At 49.7% G+C, this 8,932-nt stretch overlaps 1 protein-coding gene across 1 annotated transcript; it reads left to right on the top strand.

The window, feature by feature from the left end:
- Positions 1-1,582: 1,582 nt before the first annotated feature.
- Positions 1,583-5,413, top strand: SPACA3 (sperm acrosome associated 3). Its single transcript, XM_025041798.1, has 4 exons — positions 1,583-1,855; positions 2,669-2,827; positions 3,371-3,449; positions 5,279-5,413. The coding sequence occupies exons 1-4, from the start codon at positions 1,669-1,671 to the stop codon at positions 5,343-5,345; spliced, it is 492 nt and encodes a 163-aa protein (XP_024897566.1). The 5' UTR covers positions 1,583-1,668; the 3' UTR covers positions 5,346-5,413.
- Positions 5,414-8,932: the final 3,519 nt, after the last annotated feature.

The following is an 8,932-nucleotide window of genomic DNA, read 5'->3' as shown; positions in this document are numbered from 1 at the left end:
AACAAGGCTTAGTGATGGGAAAGAATGAAATCCAGAGCTCGGAGGGAAGATGGGTTTTGACAAGTGTAGAAGCACTTCATCTTCACACTAGGGGGTGAAGATGAGGGCACATGAGGCTACTGATGCATTTCGTAAGTGAGACAGGGACTTAAGGCAGAAAGAGGAAGTCAATCTCACCTTGTCTTTCTCTTTGAGGCAGGTGGCCAGGTCTTCTGGGAGTGATGGGGTAGGACAGGGCATGGAGGGGGCTCCAGGACAACAGTGAGGTTCTTGAATCTCCTTCTAAGCCAATGAGAGAGAGAAAGCTGGTCAAAGACAAGCATTAGTGCTGGTGTTAGAAGTATTTCATAATAGAAATAACAACTGACCTATTTTTAGTGCAAAGAGTTAAGTTCTCTCTGTGCCTTTTTTTCTCATTCATTCTTTCAACAATCTTGTGAGGCAGGTGTTATAGATTTCCTCATTTTACTGATGAAGAAAATGAGGCTTGGGAAGTGTCCAAAGTCAGACATGTCAAAAAGTGTAGAAGTGGGCTTCAGACTCAAGTCTTACTGCAAAGCCACACCCTTAACTCACCTCGTCACCCTCAATGGCTGGAAGCTTCAGTGGGGGTGGAGGCCACATGTTTGCAAGGACACCCATTTTCGAGGTTGTGTGACCGTTTCATTTTTTTTTGACCTTATGAAGGTGGAGGGCACGTGTGGTGGGGTCATGAGAGACATGGAAAGGTGTGTCAGAGCTGGTGGTCAGGGAGAGAATGACATCGAAGGTCGCAGAGGTGGGGGAATGTGGGGTGCTGGTGAATGCAGGGGTGACAAGGCCATGGGAGTGGGTGGCTGAGACAGAATGGAGGCCGAGGTCATGACCAGGTACTAATGTCCTTTGTGATACTGGGGAGGACTGGCCTCCAGAGCCAGCGATGAGAGGCAGGGAGGGCACAGCAAACGAGCTCAGGTGAGCTTCGAGGGAGGAGGGGCTCTTGCAAGGTGATGGTTTAGAAGGGGCAGTGGGCGTGAAGGACAATTTCAGCACTGCCCTGTGGGCCTGTGTGCGGGAGAAAGAGCAGCTGCAGGGGGCAGTGTTCTGGGGGAACTTGTTTCAGTTCAGGCCAGGGGAGAGAGGCTCAGTTCAAGAAGAGTTTCCTTGGCAACTGGGTTTAGGGACTGATTTACACCAATGACATTGCTTGGCCCTTCTCTCTGAGAACAATTGCTCATGGCCATATCCCAGTGAGGCTTCGGATTCATATAAACTTTGGTCTCCGTCCAAACTTTGCCCCTTCTTAGTTGTGAAATCTTGGGCCTCAGAATTCAATAATGCCTAGCATATAGTATGAAGCTCAAAATGTTTCTCCTTCCCTCCCCCCTGTGATGTCCCATCCTCTTCTCTCAGCTGCCGGGGCAGGGTGGTATCAAGCAGGATTGGAAGGGAGAGGGGCTGGCCTCAGGGAACCCGCTCCTGAATCTCAAGGGTGTGGCTGATGCTTCACCAAGCCTGTGAGGGAGCTGGCTGGCAGCGTTGGAGCCTCTCCCCAGATCCCTGGCCCTGTTTCCCTTCTTCTTCTAAGGGGTAGCCGTCTGTGAGAGGACGACCAGGGCTGTTGAGCTGCCTGCCATCCCAAAGCCCGGCTTTGAGCCAGCGTGGTGGGGCTTCACATCTGCCACCTGCATGGAAGCCAGGAGCTGGGCTCCCAGAAGGCAGCCGTGCCCACCCGGGATCGGACTGCTGGCCTTGGCCTCTCTGCTCAGCTGCCTGCTCACCTCCAGCCAGGCCAAGGTCTACAGTCGCTGTGAGCTGGCCAGAGTGCTCAAGGATTTCGGCCTCGAGGGATATCGGGGCTACAGCCTGGCTGACTGTGAGAACCCCTCTCCCTGGCTGGTCCTGTGCCCCTCGCACCATACTTCCCCCTCCTCCTCTCCCCGCTCCACCTCTCCCTCCCTCCTTCTTATTCATGGGGTGTGGGCTCAGGAGCTTTCTGAGCCTCAGCTCTCATTTATAAGACAAGGATTATATGAGATGACGGGTAGAGAACATCCAGCACTGTGGTAAATACATAGTAGGCAGACGATGGGCAGCCAAATCAGAAACGCCCCTTCATTTTCCCCGCTGCTAAAGTTGGGAGTCAAAGGAACAGAATCGTTCAGTACCCCAAGTTTAATCTTGGCACGAGGACCAGACATTCCCATTGATGTTTAGGGTAAACTGAGCAAACCAGTAATACCAAGCTTTTCAAGCTGGTGACACTTTTGGGAAGCTGCAAATACAGCCACATCTGGATTTATTTTTTCTCTAGTTCTAATTCTCTACAGGTCCCACCTATGTCTTCCTAATCTTACCTCAAAAGATTTAGCTCTTATTCATTCATTCCACAAACATTTCTTGGGCTCCGCTATGTGCGGAATCGTGAGACAATGGGAAGCTTGCTGGCCTATGGCCAGAAGGCTTGAGGTCCAGGCTGGACTCTTGCTATTTCATAGCTGTATGTGACCTTGAGTAAGTCACTTTGCCCCTCTGAGTCTCAATGGATTCATTTGTCAAGTAGGTGAGAGGGCATCTGCCCTGATCACCTTGAAGCAGGAGCTGAGGCTTGAAGGAGCTACTGTGAGCACTCTGGTCTGGGTTGGCCTTGACCTTGTGACCCACAGGCCTATGTCTCTACTCTATACAGGGATCTGTCTTGCTTATTTCACAAGTGGTTTCAACACAGCTGCTGTGGACCACGAAGCTGATGGGAGCACCAACAATGGCATCTTCCAGATCAGCAGCCGGAAGTGGTGCAAAAATTTCACCCCAAATGTCCCCAACCAGTGCCAGATGTACTGCTCCGGTAGGCTGGGCCCAAGCCTGGGGCTGGCTGGGGGTAGGCTGCTACACCAGCCTTTGCTTCTTTATGCTTTTTTTTTTTTTTTTGCTTTTTGCTTTTCTTGCCTTTATCTCTGAATGGGAAGCCCTACTCCACATTCTGCTGGATGGGCAAATGATGAGGGTGGGTCCTCCATGAATCTCATTTGGGGTCCCAGACGGGGGTGGGGGGCTGTCCTGAGAGCCATAGGAATGGAGGGGGGTTAGCTTCTGATAGGAGACAAAAATGATGGTGTGATACCTGTGCTTCCAGAAGGTTCGAGAGACAGGGCTGGAGGGGGTGGGTTTGGGGTGTGTGTGTGTGTGTGTGTGTGTGTGTGTGTGTGAGGGAGAGAGAGATGAGGGGCATACATATATGTATATACACATATACATATATGTGTGTGTATATATATGTATATAGAGAGACAGATAGAGATAGAGAGAGAAGAGAGAGAGAGAGAGAAGAGAGAGAGAGAGAAGAGAGAGCGCTCCTGCACCCTCATCGTTTTTCTGTCTCCCACTCCAGACTTGTTGAATCCTAACCTCAAGGATACTGTTATATGTGCCATGAAGATAATTCAAGAGCCCCAGGGTCTGAGCAGCTGGTAAGTGACTTGGGCTTGAGCCCCCAGGTTGATGCGGGCAGGACTCGTGGATCGCAGCAGCAGGGAACTAACCTTTTCTGAGTGCCCATGTCCCAGGCACCATTCCATGGCTTCGCCATCTCATCCACACGACTTTCCGTGGTAGGGGTTACCGCCACGGAAGTACCACCCCAGAAGTATTTACAGAGAACACACTGAGTTTCACGGAGGATAAGTAATTCCCTGGAGGTCACAGAACCAAGCCTCGCTCTTCCCAGCATTGCTTATGTTGCAATGCCTGCCTGTAGGTCCACTAGATCTGGATCTCATAAATCGTTTTTTTTGTTGTTGTTTTTTTGAACAGTGGCATCTTTGCCTAAACTAACTTTTATATAAAGGCCCGTGATGTACAACGGATCAAATAATAGATTCCGTGCCCGAAGCAGGGTGGCACGGAATCTAGCTTCATTTTCCCTGCCTCCTTCCCACGAGATAGCCTTTGAAGCCTCCTGACAGGCAAGGGAACTGGATGAGTACTGATGAGGCAGTGGCCCCAAGGCTTCCCAGCCTCTTCTGATGGGAGTGTCACTTAGAGTCTCCAACTTCCCTTTGCACACATTTCTGAGTGAGAGACCAGCAAGGGGAAGAATGTGCAGAAGGTAAAATACTCGAGGTGGCTGGTGCAATCGGAACCATGGACAGATGTGATAGTGACAGGGCTGGTAGGGTAATTTGGAAGGCAGGAAACGTCTAGGGAGGGACTCAGTGCTGGGGGGACCAGTGCGGGAGCCTTTGCAGGAGTCTAGGTGAGAGATATAGGGTCTGGACTAGGACAGTTGCATGGGGGATGGACAGGAGAAGGATTGGATGTGAGGGGCTGTGGAGGAGGACTAGGGACAGATAATATGTGATCAGTGAGGGAGAGGAGGAGGTGAAAATGACTGTGACTGGAGAAAAGGTCCGAGATGGGCCTTGACAGTGACCACGGCTTCAGAGATGGCCGAGACCCAAGTCTTTGCCCTCGAGGGTCTCAGAGTCTAATGGAAGAGACAAAGAGGCTAGTAGATCACTCTTGGTCACTAGAGCAGTAGAGGTCCTTTAGGGGTACTCCTGGTCATTGGGTCTGACATATCAAAGTTTAGAACTCCTGGGAACTTGAGACCCTGGGACCCAGGATCCCAGGATCTTGCTTACCTTTCTCAAGATGCCAGTGTGGCACTAGAACAAGGTAATAACCCTGAAAGAGTCTATAAACTGTAGTTACCAACAATCGAAAGGCTCAGGAGAACTGGGTGTGGGTGCAGTTCTGTCATTTACTAGCTGTAGACCCTGGTCAAGTAATTTTGCATCTCAGGCTCAGTTTTTCATTTGGAATATAGGGAATATAATATCTTCCCAACCTATCTTATAAGGATGTTGGAGGGCGGATAAATGAGTGACAGATGTGACCATGCTTTGAAAACTGTAAAGGGCTATACACTTTAAGGGGGCATTACTGTCAGCTGAAGCAGCATGATGTAGGCAAAAAGTATTGGACTGGGGCTCTGGACCCTAGGACACCAGGTCTTTGCCACTGACTTCTTGGTGAACTTGAGAAAATTACTCTTTTTCTCCATTGGTAAAATAAGGAGGACATAGATGACTTTTTAAGGGCCGTTCTCTACCTTTTTTACTTCTTCTAGGGTTTCTTTGCTAGTTAATACAGTTTACTTTTTTCTCTTTTCCATTGTAGCCCCTTTCCTCACCTCACTTCTGGTTGAGAGCCCACACCTCCTTCCTGTCCTTTTCTGAGCAGGAACTGAAGGTTGCCGCTGATTTGGTCTCTCCTCTTCCCCACCCTTCATCCTCAGGGAGGCCTGGAGGCATCACTGCCAGGGCAAGGACCTCAGAGACTGGGTGGATGGCTGTGACTTCTAGGATCCTCTCTGGATGCACCAGGCCGTGCACAGCAGACTGGGAGATGTGGTTTGGTTCCTGACCCAGGCGTGGGAAGACAAACCAACTAATAAAGTATAGTTAAACATAAGTGTGGTTCTCAGCTATCACTGTGTTTCCAGGTGGCATGTTAGAGCCAGAACATCTCAGGGTTTCTTCACCAGTCTATCTGGGCTGGGCTTCAGGTAGGCTCCGAAAAGCTTACCACGCAAGGCTTGCTTCCATTCCTGGAAACCTGGGTGGGGGGTGTGGGTGGGGGTGGTCAGTATCTCTCTTAACCACACCTGGCAGAATTTCCTAAATCCTTTACTTGGACCTAGGTTTGCCAAATTTAGCAAAACAAACAAACAAACAAACAAACAAACAGGAAACAAACAATGGTAACGAAAACAGGATGCCTGAATTAAATCTGAATGTTGGATACACAACTAATAAGTTTTACTACGAGTATGTCCCAAATATTGCATGGGACATACTTATATTGAACAATGATTTGTTGTATACCAGAAATTCAAATTTAGGTAGTTGTCCTATATTTTATCTGGCAATTCTTCCTGAGTCTGGTGTCGTGTACCTCTGGCTTGTTTTGGAACATCATTGGAACACTTATTTTCTGTGGCTCTGGTCGCAGAGGGTGGCCAGGGTGCCTTGGCCTTCTAGCTGGTGACTGCTAACACACTGGCGGCCACCAGGGGGTGGTGCATCATGACTGGCCACCAAACCAAAGGCTTCAGCTCAGGCTCTCGCCCTGCTTTCCAGTGCCCTCTAGTGGCGGGAGATTCAAATGCCGCTGATAGCGATGGTGCACGTCACATCCTGGGTAAGGAAGCCACCACTCGTGCTGCTGCGTGCTGCTGGAAGGCTGGAGCATGGGATGGAGGGAGCAGGTGGCAGTTCTCTGTCTTTCTCAATATGTGGGACGCTCAGGAGGTGGCAGCACTGTCACCCATTCACCTAAGGCTCGGTGTCTCTGGTCCCTTGGGATGAACTCTGTCTGAGGAAGGTGGGCAGAGTCTCAGGATCACTGTGGATGTGGTGGCAAGAGCAGCAGCTGAAGTGATGTCTGAGAGAGCCCTGCGTTCAGATAGTAGATTTTTTCTGGAAAGGCCTCAGAGAACCCTGCAAGTACTGAACTGTTGATTGAGGCATGGCTGGTGATGCTCAGGGAGAGGAGACTATGATGCCAACCACCCCTCCACGCTGGCCTGCTGTCTCCAAATGTCACAAGCCAGCAAACACCAGAGGGGAGGCTGAGGGTCACAATCGGTGAGGCAGGCCAGTTTCCTTCCACCGCTGGTCTGGTGTGAGGCCACTCCCATCCCTGCCTTGTGCTCTGCCCTGGCTTTTGATTCTGCATCCCAGTTGAGCTCTTGCCGCCAAGTCAAAGTGATGATAAAACCTGAGGGCTGCTCATACAAATGGGTTATGATGAAGGACCAGCTCCTTGCTGGGAGTTGGGGGTTGGGGGCATAACGACTAATGGATCCACTCTCATTAAGTCATGGGTAGGGAGATCCTGTTCTCTTTTTAATATTAAAGCAAACATTGTGTGCCTACCATGTGCCACAAATAATCTAATTCGGACCCTAGAACAAGAACTGTGATGGAGGTACCATTATTATCCCCATTCTATAAATAAGGAAACAGAGACTTGGGGGAGATACATAACTCCAGGTGTGCTCTTAGTGGCTGGACGTTGCTGAGAGGTGGTTATCCTGGATGACTCGCAGTCTCCTCTCTCCCTCGCTTGGCCAGAAACCTCTGGCCCACCATCTTTGTGTGATCTGTACTCTCTACTTCAACTTCACTTGAGACTTCTGTTGCCTGCAACCATCTGATTGTTCCACTGGGTTCCATTTGCCCAGGAATAGGTGGAGCAAGGCCCTTGGAATCAAAAGGAGAGTTGTTAAAAAGACTTGGAGGCTCTAGGCTGGCATGATGGCCTCAGGGACCCTCAAGGTGGGGCTGGCTGGTAGGGTCAGGTCTGGACAAGGGAACCTGGAGGCCTGGGCTGGGTGGCTGATCAGGAGCAGTTGGCGATGGAAGAGGAGTATCCAGGAGACAATGCCCTGGCCAAAGCCTATGCATGTGGGTAAAATGGTCCACAGCTCACCCTGGAAGTCCCAATTTCTAAGTGAGGTACTCAGATTGGGTAGAGCAACCAGACTGTGTGCTGGAGTCTCCCGGCTACCACGTCACACACTGACCTCACATTCCATTGGTCACGAGGTCCTGTCTCTTTTATCTTTCTAATATTTCTTGAAACCGTCCCTCCCTTTCATCCCATGTACCTCTATTTTAAATCATGCCCCCATCGCTTTTTTCCTAGGACCCTTGTAATGGCCTCATAAAGGTATCCCTTGCCATCCCTCCACCGCCGGCAGACTGAGCTTTCCACCCTTGCATCCTGGCCCCAGGGGCTTTTCTCATCTTCAGTTTCAATACTAAATTTCTTGGCTTGGTACACGAATTTTTCATGACCCAGGCTCATACAGATTCATTTCTCAACTGTGCAGAAACTGTTGCTCTAGCTGGTTTGTATCCCTGAATTTAGTTCCCTGAGCGTAGTGTGCTGCTTCCTACCTTTCACCACCCCCTACCGGTCTCGCTCTCGCTCATTATACCCCAGTTAATAGACACTCTTTTCTCAGCACACGCTCGTCTTCACCACGGGGGCTTCAGGTCTGCTGTTCTGTCTTCCTGGAATGCCATTTCCTCAGATCTTTGAATGGCCATTCCTTTCTCTTCAGTCAGGTCTTGTCTTAATTTTACCTCCTCAGAGTGATTTCTCCAACCATTCCAAGTTTTTGTCTTAATTTTACCTCCTCAGAGTGATTTCTCCGACCATTCCCAGTTCTCCTCTACCTCCAAGCCTTTGCTCAGGTATCTCTTCTGCTCAGGTATGAACTTCTACCCATCTCTCAAGGCTCCAGTCAAAACCTGTTGTCCTCAGCCTGGCCAATTGACCCTCTTCTCCAATGAGCGTGCTGTGCCTCCCGAACCTTCCCTGTTGCTCTTGCTGCTCAGGTTCTTGTGTGTGTGTCTGTTGCCCACCTCTGCCTGACTAGCCTCTGAGCACTGTGTCTTCTAGATATATGAACTCCCAGTGCCTAGCACAGTGCCTGCTACATAGCGGGCACATAGAAAATGCTTGTGGAATGAAGGGATCCGGACAGAGACCCCCGACTGGCACTGGGAAGTCGTCTTCCAGTGGTTTCTTGAGCTTCCTTCCTCTAAGGTGGGTTGAGCTGGCTATACTTTGGTGCCCACCAATCGTTTTCTGTTGGGCCTGTTTTAACTAGGACATAATTCCTTCCGAAAAGGAGCCGTGAAGATCGAATCACACTAAAGACAAATGGCCCATAATAGTGATAAGTTAGCTAAATGAGCCACTTCCTTCATAGACATAGCATGGAGAGCAGCTTTAAAGAGGCTAGACGTCTAAATTCCCCATCTCAGGCATCACTCACAGTCATTATCAGGGGGTGGGATTTATTTATTTATTTATTTATTTTTAAACAAAAAGCATCATTGCCGTTCTACTCAGAAATGAATGAGATGTCAACAGT

This window comes from Pteropus alecto, unplaced genomic scaffold (assembly GCF_000325575.1).
Source record: "Pteropus alecto unplaced genomic scaffold, ASM32557v1 scaffold98, whole genome shotgun sequence".
NCBI lineage: Eukaryota > Metazoa > Chordata > Mammalia > Chiroptera > Pteropodidae > Pteropus > Pteropus alecto.
The sequence above is the reverse complement of the archived record's forward strand: the minus strand, read 5'-3'. Positions and strand labels throughout refer to the sequence as shown.

Bases quoted from the DNA above. Each gene is read 5' to 3' on its own strand.
- SPACA3 (XM_025041798.1), top strand. From the start codon at position 1,669: ATGGAAGCCAGGAGCTGGGCTCCCAGAAGGCAGCCGTGCCCACCCGGG. The intron at 1,856-2,668 runs GTGAGAACCCCT...TACTCTATACAG, and splicing joins GGGCTACAGCCTGGCTGACT to GGATCTGTCTTGCTTATTTC. The intron at 2,828-3,370 runs GTAGGCTGGGCC...CTCCCACTCCAG, and splicing joins GTGCCAGATGTACTGCTCCG to ACTTGTTGAATCCTAACCTC.